General features: G+C 40.0%; 1 protein-coding gene across 1 annotated transcript; it reads left to right on the top strand.

Annotated features, from left to right (window-relative positions):
- The first annotated feature begins 17,702 nt into the window (after positions 1–17,702).
- LOC120408711 lies at positions 17,703–19,783 on the top strand. The gene is made up of 2 exons (XM_039545931.1): positions 17,703–17,843; positions 19,169–19,783. Exons 1-2 carry the CDS (start codon positions 17,703–17,705, stop codon positions 19,781–19,783), a joined length of 756 nt encoding a protein of 251 aa, XP_039401865.1.
- Positions 19,784–22,994: the final 3,211 nt, after the last annotated feature.

A 22,994-nucleotide genomic window follows, 5' to 3' on the forward strand; every position in this document is an offset into this window, starting at 1 on the left:
ATCAATCAATCAATCCTTTCTTGGTGGTGCTGGAACAGAGGGCCAGGACTCTCAAGGCAGATTATAAACACAATTTCCTCAATTAACTTACCCAGGCTCTGCTAGAGACAGTTAGATTTTCATTAAGTCAATTAACAACGCAGTAAACAAAGGGATAGGCTGGGGACCTATAGCTTCTGTGACCAGAGAAAAGGCCAGACTGTCCCCTGCATTTCCATGTGTAGAGGGAAAGCTGGGTAGGGTGTGAGGGTGGCAAAAGGAGTGCAAGTGGCAGAGTTAAAGTCTCATTTTACTGCCCACAGGTGCATGAGGGGGCCAGGGCTGCTCTCCACAGCATAATTGCCTTTGCATGAATTATGCAGCGTATAACTACTGCCAGTACTATCTTACATTGAAGCAAAACTTCTCAAAGCAAAACTCCCCCTGAGGGGAATGCCTAAGGGCAGCCATCAGCTGGGACTGCAGGGGAACATGCTTCTTGGGGTAGCCCTGCTGCTCACACAAAAGAGGGGCTGAGAGTTACGTGGAGACACTGGACCTTCACATCATGAGAGCCATGGCTCTGGTTTTTGTGGACATCATGAGAGCCATGGCTTTGGGGGACCAGCCCCCCTGCCTATTCCATAGGAAGGACAACTCCCGCACCCTCCAATAGGTTAGTTTAGAAAACTGTCTTATATCAGTCTCCTGCCACATATCCCAGTCAGTCCTCCCTAACCTGTATTTCAGAGATGTCAGCCATGGATGCCTCTCTTCAAGCTCTATGGCTCCCTTAAGGCTTAGAGTTGGGGGACCTGATGAACATGCTCAACACATCTCTGGCATCATCCTCTGAAGCCACACGGTCACATAGGTCTATTAGGCAAGGCAGCCTGACGGACCCCAACATTCACATCCTCCGACTCCTCAGGGCCAACAGTCAGGAGAAGTGGGTCTTGTGGGTGCAAATTTTAACATGTTTGAATAGGTAGATTCTGTCATCTTTTTAAATGCCTGCATAGCTTTCTGCCACTTCAAATTGCAAAATGCATGTGTATGCATATACAACTTTGCATATGGAAATCAGGTGCTGAAAAATAAGCCTTTACATTTTTCCATTAATCGAAGGTGTTCTTAGCAGCCTGATAGAGAATTTCTTCAGTGTGATTATCATCTTCACCAAGTCCCTGTAAATAAATTTCCACTACAGTATTTGCAGTCTTTAATCTTTTTTAATGTTTTCTTCAAATAATAATTTCTACATTCTGTGAAATTTACTTATGCTTAGTCAACAGAAATATCTGCTGACCAGAATATTGGGAATGAAATGCAGGGCCGCCCAAACAGGGGGGCAAAAGGGGCAATTTGCCCCAGGCCCCACAGGGGCCCCCACGAGAATATAATATTCTATAGTTTTGCAACTTTTTTTTATGGAAGAGGCCTCTGAAATTGCTTTGCCCCAGGCCCCCTGAATCCTCTAGGCGGCCCTGATGAAATGTACAAATCACACTTTTGGATCTGAGGCCCGAAACACAAGGCCAATTTCCTATGCTGCATGTCTTTGAGGCAGTGTCTTCGTATGTCTTCTCTATCTGAAAAATGAAGACATATGCAGCTTTGCCAAAGGAAGAGCCACTTAACACTGAACATGGATCAGATTCCCCTACAGGATTTCAGAGCAAACAAGCTGAACTCTGACCCAGAGAGATTGGAATGAGTTTTATAATGTTATCATATTCCACAATATAGAGTTAGATGGATTCTGCTCAGTGAATGGCAACCTTTTATGACAGAACTTACTTCCCCCAGTAAATAGAAGGTAAACATGACCAAATGAGGAGAGGCAATAATGGCAATCAGTACCTTGCACTATCATACCCAACAAGTCAAATGGTGCCAGACTAGACTTTTATTTTCCCTTTTGGTAAGGTCGTAAATTGACTATACTCAATCACATCAGACACAAAATATTACTGACCTTAGAAAGAAAGTTTCAAAATAGTCTCTTGACAAAAGATAACTGATGGACTAGATTCCTCTCTTCTATTTCAGTGAAATATACCCCTGACATAGCCTGATGAATGGCTGTAATAAACACAATGGGCAAGGGGACGAGCAAAAAATCAGCTAAAGTAATCGTGATGCATCAGCCAAAGAAAATGGCATGTCAGAGAGACTTGCACAATGACATACGTGACCGATGACAGCTTAAGGCTAAAACTGATGCCTACACTCATCCATCTGGATAATATTAGTTGCAGTTATCAGTGCTAGCCAGTGGAAACACACACACAATTGGAAAAATTTTAATTTGCCATGTCCTAGTTATCATGAGACTCTCTGAAGTTTGGTTCCCTTTTAAGGGAACAAGCGGCACTTGCAAAATCTGCATCTCATTTTACCCTCAAAATGAATTGCAGGCACCAAACAGAATGCTGTTGCACCCCCACCCCATGCCCCACCCCCAGCTACCTGATTTATACCCACAATATGATACTTGAAGGCTCAGGTATTCAGATCAGCACCCACAATCCAAAAGCAGGTCTACAATTGTAGATGTTGGTGTTATTGGCTTAATTTGCCTGGGGGCAAAAGGGGAGTCACTTTTTTCTCAATTTGGTTCAGTATGCAACTAGTGAAAATGTATTTGTAATCCCCCATTCCAACTTTATTCAAGTTCTGTCTTAGCTTTTTTTGTCTCCTACCGAAGCAACCTGGGTCTCCCAAACCAGCCTGTGGCAGTTCAAAACAGATCTCTATTTCAACTGTTTGTAACTATCAGAACCAACTTGCTCTCTATAAAACTTTGAGTATAATCCTTCCTTACAATCCCTAGAATCCTTTGCATTGGCTTCAAGATTTAAAAAGAAGGAACACAGCTGAAAGCAGTTGATCTAAATAGCAAAAAATCTCTTGACCATGAACCCATCCAAGGTCAACATCAATTTGGCTTTCCTGTCTGCTCAGTGATCCTTCAAACATGAAACCGTATGCAGTTGCATATGTTGCCTATGCATAACCCCCACATCATCTTTGTATTGTTGATCACTTCCTCCATATATTAGCCTCTACAAGACCCCCCAAAAAAGAGTTGGATCGACAGCAAGAGTTGAAACAATTGCTATTACACAGGTCAAAAAACCACACCATTTTATCCAAATCACCCTGCATTTTGGTGATTTGAAAAAAGTGTAACCAAGATCCAAACCACCCCAGCCTTGTTCTCAAACAAGCAATAGCTGACAAACAGGGTTTCGCAAAACCAAAACACATCCTAATGTGCTGACAATTTACACTGGCCAAAACTGAAAACCTTTATCCCAAGTCTCTGAACTCTGGGTAGTAAAAATAAAATGCAATCCACAACCCAAATGCCCTGGGTACAACCAATTCCCCCACTGTCCCCATCAATCCTCTTCTTACTACTTATGTCAGCATGTGAGCAGCTGCTTCTGTGATAATTTAGTGCCATGATATGAATCTCTTGAATACACGACAAGCTAACTATCAGGGAAGGAAACAGTGAAAAAAAATTAAGGTAGACATCCCTCATTCCATTACTTCTCCCCACATGAACACAAGATGTCTCCATGACAACCTACCCTCTTTGAGAGGTCAGAGCTCAGTCCTGAATTTTTAGACCTAGTGAATTCACCATATGATGGATCTTCAGTAGGCAAATTAAATAAGAATTTCAGACACCTCATAGAGGAATCACACTCATGCCATTACGTATCTGGTTGACAATACACCAAAGTCAGTGTTATAAAGACAACACTTCTGAAATGCTGTTTGTAATCAGTACTTCAGTGAAATGCCAACAGGTAAGACAAGCATAAGGTTAAACATTTTTCAAGAGACAATCACTTTACCTAATACTTCCTCCACAATTAAAGTCAAGTGTCTCAAGAGCACTTGAATGCTGCCAACACTACACAACCTCCTAGTTTGAGACTCTTGTTTCTTTCAGTAGTACTGATTTAGCTCTTAAGGTTCTGCCTCTTTTGTTTATGGACTTCTCCAAAATTTATGAATTGTTAGTCTTGAGAAATAAGTATTAAATGGAAAGCCTTCAAGATCAAAGCACTCCCTCTGCAGAACAAGTAGTTAAGCAGCAGCAACATTGATTACATAATTAATGTTTAGAGGGGAGGGTACACAAGCTTGAGTCCATAGCCCAGTGTAGCCTACAGGTACCCTTATCTTTAACACAGAGGCACAGCCCTTGGGGCTTACAGGTCACAGGTTGCATCTTGCCCAAGGCAAATATTAACAATGATAGCAGTTGGCTGCTAGTTTCCACAAAATAGAACCAATAAGTGCAGTCTTAAGGCTCTGGCTCAGTTCTCTGTGGGACCTGTGGCAAAAGAAAGACAGCTTAGGGCATATCTACACGCTGAGCTGGGAATGTGATTACTATCCCAAGAAGACATAACAACACTAGCTCTAATCAAGTGAATATGTTAAATATAGACCATAGCTGCAGTGGTGCAAGAGGCAAACTGCCTAAATATGTACTCACCTGAGATACTAGGCATGTACTCAGAATGGCTAGCCCCTCCTGCTCCCACAGCTACCCTCTATTTTTATCACTCTAGTTCAATCAGAGCTAGCACAGGTATGTCTCCTCTAGTTGGGAATCATGCCCCCAACTCGAAGTGTAGATGTACCATTAGATATCATTTTCAGCTGATTTCTTAGGGCATCTCTCTCACCTAATCCACACTTTTTTGAAAGCCTGTGGGTGAGGACTTAGGCTTACTCCCAGATACCAGTACTTCAAGTAACCCAGCCAGGTTGAGTATTAACTCAATACTCTGTCCTCAGCTTTTCCTTATATTATTGCAGCCTGAGGAATATTTCATAAAAACTGGATGGGTGGGTTTTTTCTGTCTGACTGCTGGGGAACTTAGGTGTCAAATCCTTGCTCAAAGAAAAGCACATTTTCTAACTAAACATTTTATAAATGTTCTCCAAATGAAGCACATAGCCTATTAGGGGCTATTATGAGTTAACAATTTCCCTAGCAACAGCCAAGAATAATTCATTATTCTCTTTATCAGCAAAGCATTTCTAATCATAATAATAAAACTTACATGTCAGAGGCACCTAAAATCAAGGTTGCTTGTCCAAACATTTGTTTTATTTTCACAATACATTCACTTCTATTGAAAAGTAACTCCCTGTCCCAAACTCCCATTCTGATAGCAAAACTGCAAACTTCAGTTGCACGACCTTGCCTCTCAGGGTCCTAAAAATTACTTCTAGCTAGCAGTGGTTGAACATACAAAATGGCTGACTGTGGTAGTGTCAAGTTCTGGGGTATATGCAGGAACATCAAATTCTAGGGTTCCGTCTTACTGCAATGATACTCAACCAGCTCATTCCCATCCTTTTGTTGGCTAGGCACTTGGACAGCAAGGAAAGGACATTCTTCTGGAAGTGACAAAACATGGAAGTAAAGTGAAGTCATCTACACACTGACAGCACTGCTGGCCTAAGCCACTCATCATCTTCCCCAATGGCCTCTTTCCCACCTTCAGCTGGAGGTGACAAAAATAGACTTCCTGTATCCAAGGACTCTTGTGATCAGGAAGCACATCCTCAGAGAGGAGTCAACAGAGGCAACTGATTAAAGAACCTGAACATGACTTCTGAATCCCACAAGCATGGCACTCACATTGGCACTGGTCAACAGCATAAAAAGCTATTCAGGGGGCTATTGCTACTATCTTGGACACAAAAATACTTGTTTTCATATATAAAGCAAGAGTGCTTTTTTATCTAGTGGGGAAAAATTGAAATGGTTTATATTTTAATCTTACAACAAATCTTTTCCTAAAGTCTCAACAACAGTTGAGTATGCCTTATTCTGGCCCAGGCTATTCACAGCACCCTCTTGCTTAGCATAAGCATACAGTCACATCTGGACCTGCAATTTTCTGACTTTTGGTTTTGCTGCATTAGTAGAGGTTTCTGGCACTGCTTGCCTTTATTTTTAGCTAGATTCCGAACAGAGTCTTGAGACTCATTTCTTCTTGCTATGAGGTTAGTCAGAAGGGGAACATGTACTTCTTTAGCAATTTTTAGTCTTTGCCTGTCTGTCAATCTTAAGTTTTAATTCCTTTCCCTTTCAAACAGTGTAGATGAAGTATTTTCTTCCCACTGTTTGCCCACAGTCCTCTGCCAGGTTAATACCCTCTACTTTTGTAGATCATTCAGAATTATTTCCTGATTGAAGTCTTCATTTGTGATCCATACAAGGTCACTGCAACTTTCTTAGTGTAGTATGTGCCTGGTTTAGTATTTCAGTGAGAATTCAGACTCTCAGACACTAGTCTTTCAAGATGTACTGTATTCTACACCTGATAGTCTGTAGAAGCCTTTTTTGTTCCTTGAATCCTCTTTCCTGTCTCTTTTCAGTGCGTTTCTTACCTTTAAATTGTTGCCTCTTACCAAACCCGAGAGCAATTCCATTCCACCATTTTAGAATCTTATTTCTCAACAAAATTAGCAGGTTTCCCCAGTTAATTATCTAGAAAATACTAGAACCTATTTTTGTTTTTTTTACCACAGAGATCTTGGAACTGAAAACACACTATTTCCTCAACAACAAGAAAAAAAACACTCAAATATTTATTTTAACACATTTCAGAAGGCCTTTTTTGCAACTTCTCAAGAACTAAAAACACATAGTGCAAGCCAGTTGGTTTTTTAATTCTGGTTATGACTAAACTTTTGCTCGGTGCTGTATATTGAAACAATCAAAAACACATATTTGGGTTTCCTTAATAGAAAACTTTGCAGACAAGAGAGATACCAAATAGTAAATGATCAAGACAGCAGCAGCATCCCTTCAGAAAAGAGCAATCATCTCCTGACACAAACAAAGGAAGTTAGACCACACACTGCCACAATGTATCATATTTCACATCTATTTAAGTACTTCTACCTAACAGGAGCAAAGGAGGCACCTGGTGTTTTAATTAACTTACGCTCAGGTGATTATGCCTTGAGCCACTGTGGAAAGTCAGTATCTAAATCTAGACATGATTTTGCAAGCACCATCAAATCCAACTGTCATAAAAAGTTTGCTTGAGTATACATTGGAGCATACTCCCAGATGTTCACCTCTGAAATAAACTTTGGTCTCATCCTTAACCTCGTGGCAGCAGCAGGCAGGCCTGTTGCCACTGGCACTGAGTACTAATGCATTTTGCAGTGCATTAGACCTTAGCATCAGACAATGACAATTCCCAATTCCAAGAGTTAATAAGAACAAATGCGTTTCCAACGGGCACTGGCGTACTTTTTTCCGCCCACGTTTATTCAGTCAGTGCTTTGTCCTGGTGGTGGGATATGGTTACATTCTATTACCATAAATTCAATTGTTTGTAAATTCTCTCTCAATTTTCTGTCCTCTGGCAATAGAGCTACATTTAGAGGCACATGTCGTTTGCAATTGCTTGCCCTCCTTTTATTGATGGGTTCCCTGAGCATCTCACTGCACGTTTTATTCCATTAGCCTTTTTTAATGGCTTTTCATTTCCTCAAACACAGCCAGTCACAGTTCCATCCAAGAGAGCATGTTATACCAACAGGTACCAGCTCCACCCCGCACCCCACCCACACTGTGGGGGGAAATAACATACAGTGGATTTTTCTTTTTGTTTTCTTTTGAGTGATTAACTCAACATTCACATATTAAATGTTGTGTCCTTGAAAGCCCTCCTTCCTATTTCCTCTGTCTCCTCTCAAATTGCATGAATGCGGAACACATATGGCTTGTGCTTATTTTTTTTAAAAGTAGTCTTAATATCAGCTTTTTTGCCTTTTTTTTTTAAATTCAGAGGAGTGTAAAAATAGGGCCTACCAAGAAATGCAAGTTAATTGATGATTAAGGCAGATTGTCAGCTGGATTTGTATCATGGTTCCTGCTGACATCTTTCAGGAATACCTTCCTACTATTGAAGAAGCCATGTATTACCAACAGATTTAATTTTAAAACCCACATAATTTCATTTGCTTGCTAAAGTATAACCTCTAGGCATCAGCCTTGCACTGAACAAATGATATGGCCGTGAACAACTTTATTTGTCACATATGAAGCTCCTGTAAGAACTGCACCACAGCTAACAAGCTTCTTTAAGATCTAACTGCTTATGCTGTCAGTTATACAGCATTTTTTAGACATCAGTAGTACCTTCTTTTGACTTCTTATAGTATTGTATCTGTTATACCTCTGGGTTTGGTCTAAACCTCAGAGTTCAGAATGGGTGCTTAATGTTTATAAGCCTCAATAATTAAAATGTCAATTTCCAGTGACAAACAGTATCAGCCCTACAGTGGCATAGGCACTTCAATATCCTTTTTCACACTCTTGTGTGAGGGGTCCCATTTTGATATTTTCAGGGACCATGCTATTTTTTCATGCATCCTACTTATGTTTCCAGGCCTCTAGTTCCACAGTGCTCCATGAGGTACATTAAACTACAGATAAAATAGGAGACCATTTTAGGGCAAGTCAGAACTGAAACTAACTGCAAAAATTAGTAGTTAAAATCTGCTTTTAAATATCACTTAGAACCTAGATCAGATTCAGCATTCTGTGAGCACTCAGAACTTCCCTGAAATCATTATGAATCTTGAATGCACAAGAATTGTTGTGTCCATCTCTGAGTGAACCTTTTGACTGAAGCTGAAAACAGCAGACTTCCACAAAGTGGGAGTTAAATGAATGAAAGACCTATTCATGGAAAATGCACAGGGTCCATGAGGCACCAAAAATAGCAAAAAAAACCAATTTTAAGGTTACTTAACATCAGTGCAACAAATAATTTTTTTAACATGGGCACCACATGGGACAGAGAAAACTAAGCAGCCACGTGACTTAGCAATGAAGCCTACATATGAAGATTAATTTCTCTTACTTGCAAATATTGACTTGGGCTGTTTAAAATTCAGTAAAACTCAAACTATTTCAAAGTCATTGCAAGTATTGTTACATACCTTCTTAAAGAAGTTGTCATCAGAAAGAGCTTAAAGCTGTGCAGCTATCTCCAAAATGTAAAGATTTCCTTTTAAACTTGTATCCTAATGGGAGATAATGTTACAGGTGTAGAAAAAGGTTTTCAACCAGTCAATTTGTGTTACATTGAATAGTATTGCTCCAGACCTCAGTGTTAATTTCTGAGAAAGAAAACAATAGCAACGCTGTCACATTAAGATTTTCAGCCTATCAACAGAATGGTGAAATAGTGCTACACATCGAGGGCTTCTCATATGTATATTATTGGGAGGATTTTATTGGTGCTGATATCCTTGGATGGAAGACACGATTTCAAAGTATCATTCCTCACCATTAGGGTATTTTTATGCCATGTACATTTACCTGTTCTATAAATATTTCCATTGCTCATAGTGCCATTCGTATTGAAGATTGTGGAGTGCACACATACAGCATTTATCCTCAGGGCTGAAAACACCATTGCCAAGGCCAAGCTTTCTGAAAAGCAAGAACAGCTTAAAAAAGCATATTTGCTAAACAGATTTTAGGTTATTTTTGTTCGCTTTCTGGTTTCTGAGTGGCTGAGTCCCATTTGAAATCTTTTCTCTGTAACCATGAGGGCTTGAAACTTGATGACAGCTCAGATGCTTTCAAGTCAAGGCATTGTGGCTTTAAAGAACTCCAGATATTATGATGAGACTTGCAGCTTTGTCAGCCCTCATGATTTTAGTGCAAGTAGGATCACATAGTTCAGGCTTATTGTGCAATAATTTGGGTGGGTCTTTTTTCAGAATCAGGCAGGTCAGTAGAGCTGGGTGAAGTTTCTCGACTGAAACTTCTGCCCCATGGAAAAACAGATTTGGTGACACAAACATTTTGTGAATTTGTGTTAATTGCAAATTGTCCATTTTGAAATAAAACCAAACATCCTTCCTTGCCCCTGACCACAAATTGAAATATTTCTACATATTTGAAACACAATGCTTACTTTTTGGTTCCAAATAACTTTTCATTATGAAACTTCCTTTAACATTAAAAAAAAATTAAAAAACATTGAAAAATGCTCAAAATCAAAATGAAATGTTTTGTTTCTGGAAGAATGAGACATTTTCTTTGACTCAAAATGATTTTCCCTCCGCCCACCTTTCAGAATGGCCAGCAAACTAAAAAAATACATTGTTCTCTCAGCTCTGGTCGGGAGGCTATTACAGGGTTCTTACTAGGTCCAACCCTACAAGGTACTGAATGCCCCAAGAAGCTCAGCACTTTTTGGTTGGAGGCCTATAATGAACAACCCTTTGACAGAATGTAGTCATGAGCACGTACACCCACAGGAACAATAAGGATTTCCATGTCAACTATTAGAAGATAGTGTTTGATTTTTCTGGGCTGACATTGGCTGAAATCATTTTCTTGTCATGGAATTAAAGATCATTTCATTCTTTTTGCTACAGAAAAAGCAATGCATTCCCTCTATGCTTTCACTACATATTTAGTACCCTTTTGATTTAACTGAAAACTGGCTGTTTCACCTTTTTTGCTCTATATGAGCTGGTTTAGGATGGAAGACTTTTTCCCTTTTTAATAAAATATGACCTAACATATTATACAGTTTTAATATATTTTGGCCGGCTATCTTTTTTTGGGGGAGGGGGAGGAGTAAAAGGAAAAATTAATTCAACCACATTTGTGCAGAGCAATATTGTGCAGTTTAAAATCTTGCAAAGCATTTGCTTTGTAGCTTCAAGGGGAAAGTGTTTTTCCAATTACATTTTTCCCACAATAGGTTCTTAATTTGCCTTGTTTTATAAGGTTTCATATTATCATTTAGCATAGCAATAAAAACCAGTGAAGCAGCTAAAGATTGCAGTCTGAGGCCTAGCTTTGATGTATCTAATGGATGGCACAATATTACTGCTCTGCTTGATTGAAAGTCATTCACACTTGCTACGATTTACAAGGCAGCTTTATAGTATATTGTATATTTATGAATAAACAATTTTATTTTATTTTACTTCTAACTTCTGCTTCAAAGACGTAAGAGCAGACTAAGACATTGGAAAACGTATATAATTGACACAGAAATGGTCTAATATGGCAAGAGGTTGCAATTCAAAGCTGAGTACTTGGAATGGAATTCAGGTAGTAGTAATCTCAGGTGAAAGTGAACTCTGTACTGAAACTGAATGCAAGTACCAAGTTGTTTCAGTGTTATTGCAACATGAAAGTTTCAGTTCTGATTACTGTTAAACTCTGCATTAGTGAAGCTTTCACTTGGGGGTGGGAGCGGGTTAGGTCCAGTCAGGTCACTTAAAGAGGGTTCCACTTTACTTCACTTGCAAGGGAGTCTTTGTAACATGTCTATTAATAATCTTCTGATTGATGAAAATCGTGTTATCTTCATTAAGTTCAGTCAAAACAAAGGGCCAGCTATTCAGAAAGATCCTTTGTCCTGGTTGTATTAGATGTCTATGTTAATTCTGCTGTCAAAATAAATCAAGTTATTTCTCCTACTTTTTCCTTGTTCCATAAATTAACACATAAAGAAACAACATTCATAGCCATAAAAAAGTCTTTTTTAAAACTCAAAGATTATCTTGGCCTTTTTCTCCTCTCTTCTCTCATGGCACTTTTTGTTTTAAAAAGCGAATTTATTCCAGTGAAAGCAATTAGACGGATCATCCTGATGTCAGAAACCAGTAATTTACCCACATAAAAACAATACAAGAATCAGAAATGCAATCATTACTACCACCAAGCCCCACCAGTGTGTTTCTATCCTGACTTGAACTAACCACTTCTGGAGACTGGCTATAATGTATTGCTAAAGTATATTATACAAGTATCAGAGGGGTAGCCATGTTAGTTTGGATCTGTAAAAAGCAACAAGGAGTCTTGTGGCACCTTAAAGACTAACAGATGTATTGGAGCATAAACCAATACATCTGTTAGTCTTTTAAGTTGCCACAGGACTCATTGTTGCTTTTTATATTATACAAGTCAGCCACTAGGTGGCATTGTGTGTAACATACCTTATTTAAGCAAACTTCATCCATGAATATTACACTGAACAATTCTGTTGTCTTTCTCTGAGAAGAAAGCTCCGAAGCCAGTTTGTAATGGATACAAGAGAGTAACCTGCTAGTAGCAGTCTTGCAACCTACCATATACATAACACTGGTCAAAGAATAATTCAGTCTGGGGCACATTCAGTTTGAGACATCTCTCTTAGAGAGTTAAAGGGTGCCACTTAATTCTCATGGTAGAAGACTTTCCACAATGTTTCTGCATTCTAGAAAAGATTGGACTCTATCCACAGATTCTTTTCATACCAGCCAAATGTGTGTGATTAAGAGGTTATCACCTTCATTTACTCCTTAATGGGGTTGAATTTAAAGCACATTTGAAATGCTAACATTTTCGTGTTTTTTTTCTGGAGTTACCTTCATTTAACAAGTGATGTTTTTGCTTCACTGATGCCTAGATTCCACAGTGTCCATATCCCCAAATTTCACTTGGTGCAGAAGCCATTTTTTTTTCTTTTTTAAAACTAACTCAAGTTCCTTTGCTTTGCTGGAATTATCCACAATCTGTAGAACAGCATTAATGAAAATTAATGCATTCGGATCTGAGCTCAGTCCAACTCAATTATTTGTCCACATCACAGAAGCTGCAACCAATGCTGACCTATTGGCCCCTCTGATATTAACCTCAGTCAAGAAGACAAGAATAGACTATGGGGGATTAATGCCCTCAGCCTAGAAGCCATCCCTCTGGTACAGCCCTGAGACATGAAGGCAGGGAAGAATGACAAAGTTGATACTATTCATACTAAACCTTTTCTGTAAATAAAGAATTTCTTTCCCTAGGTCTGTGAACCCAGCATCTTCCACAAGTACAAAAACTTACATCAATATTGAAATAATATTCAAAATACTGCTGGCCTATATCACTAGACACATCAGAAGTCCATTTTATTGCTTGTTTGGGAGCCAGGAAACCAGATTCTTCATGTGGACTGAGCTTTTGTCATGTACCAAAAAAAAAAAAAAATCAAAAAAAAAAATCTAGGCAATGTTTCTACCCAGATAATGATGTTGGGAACTGTTACACCTGTAATTGCAAGACTGTCTATTTGAACTAATGCAGCTTGGGACATCGTTCAGTCTTTTGTCCAAAGCAGCTGAAAGAGTTGTCACGCTTCAACATTGAGAAGTTTTGGATCTCTGCTTTACGCTGTTCCAAATTCAGTCCTGAAATATGTAACATGCTTGGGAATCATCAGATGGTGAATGCAAATAATCTTGCTGCTTCTGTTTATTTATATGTATACGAGTTGGATTTTTAACTTCCTACAGTAAGCTGTACCACAGCTTGTTTCAGTTGCTGAGTGTATGACAAGTAAAAAGTCTGTGCTACTTGCATTTCTATCGCTGACTGAAATAATTGTCTTCAGAGTAGCGGCTGCCTACAAGTCATGCTCATGAGGAACAAATTGGTGTAAGGGGACACAACTTAATTAAAATCACTGGAGTCACATCAAAGCTGGATTTGGTTCATCAGGTGCATCAGAATTTATCTATGGTATGTTGCCCCGTTTTCACTCAAGTTGCTAGTCAGATTTTGAGGCCTAGAGATGCTCTAGTTACAAGTAGAAATTGATGGAGTCTGGTGTTTTCTTTGATGCAGTTTTGTTTATTTACAAGGAATGTACAAAGTCCTGTGTCTCTGCATGCAGAAGGAACTAAGAACAAAAGGAGTACATGGTTTCTTAACTTACAGCCCCAAGTCTCTTTATCCAAAGGATCCAAAAGCTCTCTCCTTAGCCTTTTCCAGGGTCATGCTACATTCAAGAGATACTGCTTAGGTCTCTTGCTTTTTGCCTCTCAATTTCTTCAGTCTGTTGTCAGTTTCTGTGTATTCTGCCTCCTCCCTCACCCCCAGCCCCTTTCTCTCTTTCTCTATCAATCATAAACAATACTCAGCAAAAGTCCCCTCACCTCCAAACCAGTCCAAAACTCCTGGGTGGTTTCACATAACCCTTTTGTCTTAGCTAGAGACTTGTGATTAATTTATCCTTAAAACTATGTTGATTGAAGGGTGAGTGAGTTCACATCCATCCATCTCAGGGCTTGTCTACACTACTGCGTGGGGTTCGATCTAAGATACGCAACTTCAGCTACGTGAATAGCGTAGCTGAAGTTGACGTACTTAGATCTACTGACTGCCTGTCTTCACTGCGGTAAGTTGACAACTGACACGCTCCTGTCGACTCCGCTTGCGCTCCTTGTTCTGGTAGAGTACCAGAGTCGATGGGAGAGCACTCAGCGGTCGATTTATCGCGTCTCATATAGATGCAATAAATTGACCCTCGCTGGATCAATCTCTGCCCGCTGATCCGGCGGGTAGTGTAGACAAGCCCTCAGTGAACTTTTAACTCAACCCATAAGAAGGTTTCACCCAGCTCATAACAAGGACAAAATACTTTTGCTGACAAAATACTTCCAGCCCTGTGAGTGGTGTTAGCTTTGTCAACAAGAGAGCACTCCTGCCAACAAAGCCACATTCACACTGCCACTTGCATTGGCAAAACTTGTGTCTTTTGCGGTTTTTGTTGTTGTTTTTTTAGAGTACCCATGAAAGAAAAAAGTTTTCTTCTGCGACAACATCGCAGTGTAGACAAGCCCTCAGTATTTTTTTTCCACACCATTCAGAGTGCTGGAATTTCTTTCCATTTCATTAAATTATTTGGTTTCCCTTTTCAAATCCTGACATTCCATACTTGTTAATTTCATTAATAGGTGGGGGGATGGCAAGCAGCCGCCCATAATTCCATAAGTTGCAGCTGAAGGAAAATAGTACATCATTATATAATTAGCAAATTGTCATGCAAGCCACAGAAAATTATACAGAAGAGGTAGGGAACACATTACCTGCTAGGAACATAATTTAACATTTCGATCCTAAGGAGAGGCACTTGAGGTGGGGAACAATTTTCTAAAGTTCTCACTCTTCTCCACCCCTGGACAAACACATCACTTTCTATACTGTTAAGTCCAGTTCAGTGCATATAGATAAACAGATTGGCACTTGCCTTATTTCCCCCTCAAAGAGTGTTTTTGCTTATAAATCAAATCAATGTCAAGTGGCTGATTATAAATCTAGAAAATCTACCCTAATTTGATTAAATGGAATCAAAGAGCAGACCGATTCTCAGAAACATCACTGCTCTAATTCAGGCCACCCAAAGTAATCTAGTCAGGAGAAATAGAAGAGAATTTCCACTAGAAAAAAAAATCATCTGATGGGCGAATGCTCTAGAAGCAGCTGTCCCTCCTAAAAGCCTGCTTTCGGAATAGAGTCCATTTAAAATCAATTCAATTTACTACGGGACTCTCAAGCTGCTTTTCATTGGAGTAAAATAATAAAAAAGCTGCCTCCAAAGATGCACCAGAGCAAACAAGCACTTTCCACTTCTCCTGTTTAGACATAAGTTTAAAAGTAGGAGTTTTTACAGCCTCATGGTTGTACTTTTCAAGTAACAGCAGCTATGAAATAGGAGCCATTGAAGCCCGTGGGCTAGATTCTTCTCTCATTTAATGTGAGATAAGCTAGGAGCAACCCCAGTGAATTTAGTGGGGTTACTTCAGATTCTGAGCAGTGTCACCAAGATAAGACTCTTACCTTATGCACCATCTTTTTACTAAGTACAATTTAAACAGAGTGCATTAAATTAATGTTGTATTTCAGCCTTCTGCTGATATCACAACCAGGAAGTGTTAGTCTTTCTCCTAATAGTGACTGACTGTATGTTATCATTCATATATTAAGTGATACAACTCAATTTATTCAAAAAGTGTTCCAAGGACAACTAAAACATTCAGAGAAACTAGGTTCTGGATGATCCATTACTTCAGGGAATATAACTGCACATCAGTTAACCAAGATACAGTTACATGTAATTAACACAGTCAGTGATGCACTGCTAATATTTTCATGAGATGCTTCCACAAATATTTTCTTCCATAGCAGCATACACCCTGTTCAACAACAGTAAGAGCCTGGGCGATCAGTTTCATTTGTTTCCCCATTTAAACAAAACAAGCACACAACAAACAAATCACAACCACCATAACCAAGGAAGAGGAACCCAACCTTTGGTAGAAGCAACATTTTAAATTCACTTGCTGAGAATACTTGTTTTCTTTCCAATTAAGAAGGTGGCCTGAAGTGAGTTATTACTACAGCTGGTAAAATATGTGTATCTGGTTTGTGAACTTTTACAAAAAAGTAAAGTGTCATAAACAGTTAGTTAAGGGTTAAGGTTTTTTTTTTTTTACCTGTAAAGGGTTAACAAGCAGTACCTGTGAACACCTGACCAGAGGACCAATCAGGAACAAGATATTTTCAAATCCCTGCAGAGGGAAGTTTTTTTTTCTGTTCTTTGTTTTTAGAAAGTCTCTCTTGGAAGTTAAGGGAGTACAGACACCTTAATCAAGTCCTCCCAGGTTTCTGCAATAAATTCTTCTATTCAAGCTAGTGAGTATTAGCAAGGAACTAGTATTCTTATACTTTTATTTCTGTATTTGCAATTCTGTGTTTTGCTATAGAATTTCTTTAATTCTGTACTGTTATTGCTTTTACTGAAAAAGAAAGGAGGGGGATTCTCTCCAGAGATTGATAAGTTTAGACCCTGTGTATTGTTCCATCTTGGAATTACAGAAACAGTTACTTTCTTTTTATTCTTTAATAAATCTTTTCTGTTAAGAACTTGGTTAATCTTTCCTTGGGTAAATTCTCAGGGAAAGGGGAGGAGGGAAAAGGAAGGCATCCCTCTGTAGTTGGATCCCGGTATCTCTCCTAGGAAAAGGGAGGGGGGAGGAAGCAGCGGGGGAATGGTTTACTTCTCCTAGGTGTAAGAACTCCATGGATTTGGGGCTCTTGGGATCCCCAAGGATTTGGGGGAAGGACTGTGTCCCAATACACGTACATTATTTGGTGGTGGCAGCTTTTACCAAATCTAAAACAGGATTTTAGTTTAGGGGAGTCCATGCAGGTCCCCATTTTGGAACCCAAAAAGGTAAAAAAAAAAAACCTTAACCCTTAACTAACTGTTTATGACATAAAGCACCATGTTTGATTCTGTATTGTTCATGGGCCATGTTGTTTGGTTACTTGTAGTACATTTGGGTACGTGTTTAAGATATTGGATATGTTATACTGGAAGCATATTATTCATTACTGGTTATTCCTTCTGCTGCAAAAATCCTACCTCAATGCCTCAAAGTGGCGCAGCAGTGACCGTGATTTGTCTGACAGCCAGGATAGCTGAGTGTATTCTTCCGTACATTCAACCATGTTATTAAGGTGTCAGACTTCCAACCCAGGGGAAGGACAGCTGTCCTTCTTGAAATTGGGTGCTAGCTAAGCTGAGGAAGTAAACATGCCACTGATAGCATAGCCAGTGCGTGGATGAAGAAATGGCTAAAACAACACAAATAAATGGGCCCCAACTCTTGGTGCGCATCTTGATCCATTCTCTGACGGTGGTGGGGAGTTCAGTTGATGAGAGGCTGTTAAGACTCTCAGGGGCCAGAAAAATGACGGCCCTTTCAGTGTGCACCTATAACTGCAGGACGTGAGACGATTCGATCAACCATCTAATGGAGGAGAAGGCAAGGACAGACTGCGACATCCTTGGTCTCTGCAAAACACGATGAAGAAAGGAGATGGAAGTGAAGTGGAGAGACAAAAGTATCATCATGTTGGGAAAAGGAGAAGGCGCGAGAACCGTTGGAGGAATCGGCTTCATCATCAACAAGGAATGGTCTTCAAAAATCATTGCCTGAAAGTTCAAGTAATCGCACATCAGAATGCTACACCTCCAACTGCACAAGAACAGCACCCTCAAGATTATTCAGATCTATACTCCCACAAGCAAAGATGACAATGTTGAAGAATTCTGTCAGGAGCCCACTCAAAAATCCACATATATGATTGTGATGGAAGATTGCAGCACCAAAGTTGGAAGAGGGAAAGAAGGTGAAAAGTTCATTGGAAGGTATCAGAAAAAAAGAACAGGAGTACTTGTGACACCTTAGAGACTAACAAATTTATTTGAGCATAAGCTTTTGTGGGCTATAGCTCACTTCATCGGATACATAGAATGGAACATATATTAAGGAAATATATGTACACATACAGAGAACATGAAAAGGTGGGAGTTCCCCTACCAACTCTAAGAAGCTAATTAATTAAGATGAGCAATTGGTATGGCATTGGTGAATGCAATCCATAAGGAGAGTGACTGGCAACTCTGGCAGAGATGAAAAATGTTCATTGGTAACACGTGGTTTAAGGAGAAGGCCAAGAGGAGGTGGACATGGATCGCGCCCAATGCGAAGAACAAGAACAAGATTGACTATATTCTGATTGATAAGTGGCGCATTGTACAAGACATCTCAGTAATACCATTATTTAGCACAGGTAGTGACCATCGCTTGGCAAATGGCAGATGGCAAATCAGAGACAGTGGACAAAAATATTTGACGAGGCAATCTTGGAAGTGAACATTTCCAAGGAAGACTTGAGTCTCATAGATAACTGCAATGAGGATTATAAAAACTTCACTGATAAGTTGAAGGCAATGCATGAAATTAGCTGAGAAAGAAAGACAAAAAAGAGCGAAGGGAAGAAACACGGAGGAAATGCGGAACTTGCTAGAGAAGCGGAGGAATATGAAGTGAAATGATAGTGACAAACTTGAGTTTTCCCTCCTCCACAAGTTGATAAGATGACAACTAAAGGAGGACTTCAAGAAGTACTGAAATGAAAGGCTCTTAAAAACGGTTGAAGATCACAGAAGCCTTAAAAAAAAGCAAAAGGGAATTGACACTGTGCACGTCAACAACGGCACTGAAGCACAGGGATGGAAAACCAGTAATTGACAGAACAGGGATGGAGGCGGTCTGCAAAGATTTCCAATCCAAACTGTTCGTGTCTCAGAAAAATGTCCCAGTACCAACACTTCAACAGACCAATGAGCATGTATTCCAAGTCCTTGTCAGCGAAGTTTGACGTGCAGTTCACCAAATGAAGGAAGGAAAAGCCCTAGGTAAAGATGGACTGACAATCGAAATGATAAGAGCTGCAGGCCCAGACCGCTGAGAAACCCTTGCTCAGATGTTTAGCCATTACGTGGAAATGCAGAAAATACTATCTAGTTGGAAGGAGTCCAATACCATTCTGCTGTACAAGAAGGGCAATCATGAAGCTCTAAAGAACTATCCTCCAATATACCTGCTCTCATATATTTACAAGCTGTTCACCAAAACAACAAACGGACTCTCACAGAGTCTGGATGAGCAGCAGCTTAGAGAGCAGGCAAGCTTTCAAAGGAATTTCAGCACAATGGACCATATTTTCACTATAAACCAGCTATTGGAAAGCTCAAGGGAATACAAATTCCCTTTATGTATTTCCTTCATCGACTATGAAAAAACGTTCAACAACGTAGAGATCTACGCCGTGTCAAAAGCTCTTGCAGAGAAGGGCATCAACACAAACTATATTACACTATTAAAGGAGGCAAATTCTAACTGCACTACAGATATAACTTTATTTGATATTCCTCTTCGCATCCCAGTTAAGAAAGGTGTGAAACAAGGAAACATGGTTTCACTGAAACTCTTCACAGGCTGCCTCAAAATGGTAATGGGGTGGATGAATTGGAAGGGTGGAATCAACATCAATGGACAGCAGTTAAGCCATCTCAGATTCATGGATGATATTTGTTGATCGCTGAAAATACTATCAAACTACAGAAAATGCTGTGAGAACTCAAGACAAAAAGCAGCCAAGTCAGACTGAAAATTAACCACTCCAGAACAAAATTTATGCAGTCTGATACCTTGCCAAAAGCCCAAATAACAATCAAGAGAGAACAAATAGAAGAGGTTGAGCAATAGGTCTATTTGGGCCAAGAAATTAACATTCAGGAAAGTGAACTCTCACGAAGAAAGAAAGCAGGTTGGTGCACATTCAGTTCTATCAAGGATGTCCAAGGAAAAATCAACAAGGCAACATGCACCAGCCTCTTCAACTCAAAAGTACTGCCAGCAATGTTGTATGGCAGAGAAACATGGGCGCTGACTAAGACAGAGGAACAGCAACTGTGTCCCGGAGAGGGCGATGGAAAGAAGAATTTCAATCTGTGACCGAGTTCCCAGTAAAGTGACAGCAGAGTGGAGTGCAGGACGTCGTTGAGAGCAGGCATAGTAAAATGTGATGGACTGGGCATATGGCCAGGCTCACTGACAATCGATGGACTGCAGCTGTCGCCGAGTGGTACCCAGGGGAACTGAAACAACCACTTGGCCGACCTCCAAAGAGATGGGAAGATTTTATTGTGAAAAGATATGGCTGCACATGGAGAAGGAAGGCCAGGATACAAGAAGAATGGAAGACATGTTGATCGGCGCAATCTATACGAGGGCTGAAGGACTGATCGATCAAGGTGAAGTTTATTCATCAGTTTCTCTCTTCTTAAAAAAAAAGTTTGCCATCTAATCAAGAAGTAAAAACAATACCATGTGACTTAGGTGACCAATTGCACACTATGAACTGTGAGCATCAAATAGCTCAAGTGGCCAGTTTGAATAATTCATAGGCTGAAAAAGCTAATTATCCTATTTAACCAGTAGTTTTAAATAACTCGAGCAACTGGAAAATCAAAATCTGTTTACAAATGACACAGATTCAAAGGATTTAAGGTCAGAAGGAACCATTTTGATCCCTTAGTCTGACCTCCTGCATAATACAGGCTACTGCAGTTTACCTAGAAATTGCCACATCAAGCTCACAACTTCTCACTGAGATAGAGCATCTCTTGACTTGTGAACAGCTCCAGAAGGATACGTTCACAATGAATATTACTCACAATGAATAATTTAACCAGCTGCAGTTATGAAATCCACCACACACAGTGAGGAATATAAAAATTAGTATTTCACTGCCCAACATTACATATGTTCATACCACAAGGATTTTTCAATTGAGAAAGAGTGGGAGGTTGCTTTTGTTTGTAGAAAGTGTCGGTTTTAATTTTGTGTGGCTTCTACACATTTATTTAGGGTTGCTAATGGCTGCTTTACCCAGGTCTTGCTTCTTACTCTTTTGCTGCATCAAGATATAGGTTAAAAAAGACACAGAGCGCTTATTTGCATTTTGTGTGTCATCTTTCATTTTCAGCATTTAATTGTAGAGACCTAGCTTTTAAAATTTCTTCTTTAGAAGATATTTCATTTTTATTGGGCTTTTTAATAACGAAGTAATTGCAAAAAAGCAGAACCAAATGGTAAATGTTGAAAGCAACACTAAATGTTGCAGTAGCCTGTGTGAAGTAGCCCACATGATGTTTAACAGGAAAGTATCCTGGAAAATTATGCAGTTGCATGCAACTCCTAACAAAACTTAGTAAGTAAATTCTAAAATGCTCAGTTTAATTTCAACTAAATGTTTGTTCTCATAGGTAATGTCTACACTACAATCCGAGGTGCAATTGCAGCTTGTGTAGACATACCCATGCTAGCTTTAATCTAGCTAGAATGACTAAAATGGCAGCGTAGACACAGCAGTATGAGCCTCAGCATGGGCTGTATAAGCACATGGGAGACCCTGGGGATGTACTTGCATTGCTAGCCTGCTCTGGAATCTATGCAGTCACATTTTCATTGTTATTTTTTAGAGGCGCTAGCTAGATCAAAATTAGCAGAGTTGTTTCCATCTCTGATTGCCATGTAGACTTACCCTTAGTCTTGTAGCAGCCTTTGCCGGATGCACTCAAAGCGCTTGACTCCTCTGGTGAGTGCACTGAAGAGTTAGTAATGGAGACTCGAAGTGTTCAGCTGCCCTTTGCAAAGAGAAAGGCAGGTCAAGCTGCACAGTTGACAGTAGTGGCCACAGATCTCTAATCCAAGCACAGGAATTAAATAACCTATGAATTGGGGTAATAAAGAAAGAACTTTATTACAGCTCAATCTAGTCTTATTTTGCTTTTCTTATATTACATAGTTTCTTCTCATTCTCCTAGTCATGTATAAGCAAACTCCTAATATCATGGCATCCTGACTTTACCGGCACAACAATACAGTGGCTATGCTCTAGATTAATTAGTCCTCCAGGACGTACAGATACACCACATGTCTTCATGCAGACTTTGGTTTCCTCTGACACACTCTGCTGGAGGCAGAAACAAAGAAGTCCAGTACAGGGCTGTCATAGGTGGCAACCACACCAAATAGTAGAAAGTTTGTTGCCTCATTTTTGTACATAAACAAGATTTCTGTCGGCACCGCTCTGATCCTCATAAAGATACATACTTCAATGGCTACTATCAAGGAGGAGGTAATGGGGATAAAGCCTCTCAATTTATTCAACAAAATGTTCTCCAGGTAGATAATGTATTTTCGTTGTTATTGTAAGCAGCAAAATGGAGCACTGGGGAAGTACAAGAAGGGGCTGGTGGCCTCTATACCCTTCTGTGCAGCACTACAGAGTGCTTTCTGGAGAGGCAAGAGCTGCTGGGGCTGTCTGCCTCTAGACCCTACAAGCTCCACCTTCCATTGCAAGTATAAACCAAGTGATATGATCAGAGCATGGCTGTCTTTCAGTCCCCCTTTGGGCCAGAATCTAAGTAGACCCAGAGTTTGAGCAGCTCCTCCCCCCAGCTCAGGAACAGCACAACAGGTCCAAGTGGGAGAAAGGCGGGAACAGCAGGTAGCTGCCACCCTCTGGTTTCAAGGAAGCAGTGAGTAAGGGCTGTAACCCAGCAAGGTGGAGCAGGAGTAGTGAAGCGGGGAAGTAAGGAGCTGAGCTACTGACTTTTTCAGAAGGGAGGAAAAAGGCAGAGAGCAGACAGGAGGGCGATGCCTGGTCATTTTCAAGAGGAGCAGTCGTGGGAGTTAAAGCAGAAAAGCTATTGGGAGAACTCTGTGCTGTGTTAAAACAC

Source organism: Mauremys reevesii, linkage group 1 (assembly GCF_016161935.1).
Source record: "Mauremys reevesii isolate NIE-2019 linkage group 1, ASM1616193v1, whole genome shotgun sequence".
Lineage (NCBI taxonomy): Eukaryota > Metazoa > Chordata > Testudines > Geoemydidae > Mauremys > Mauremys reevesii.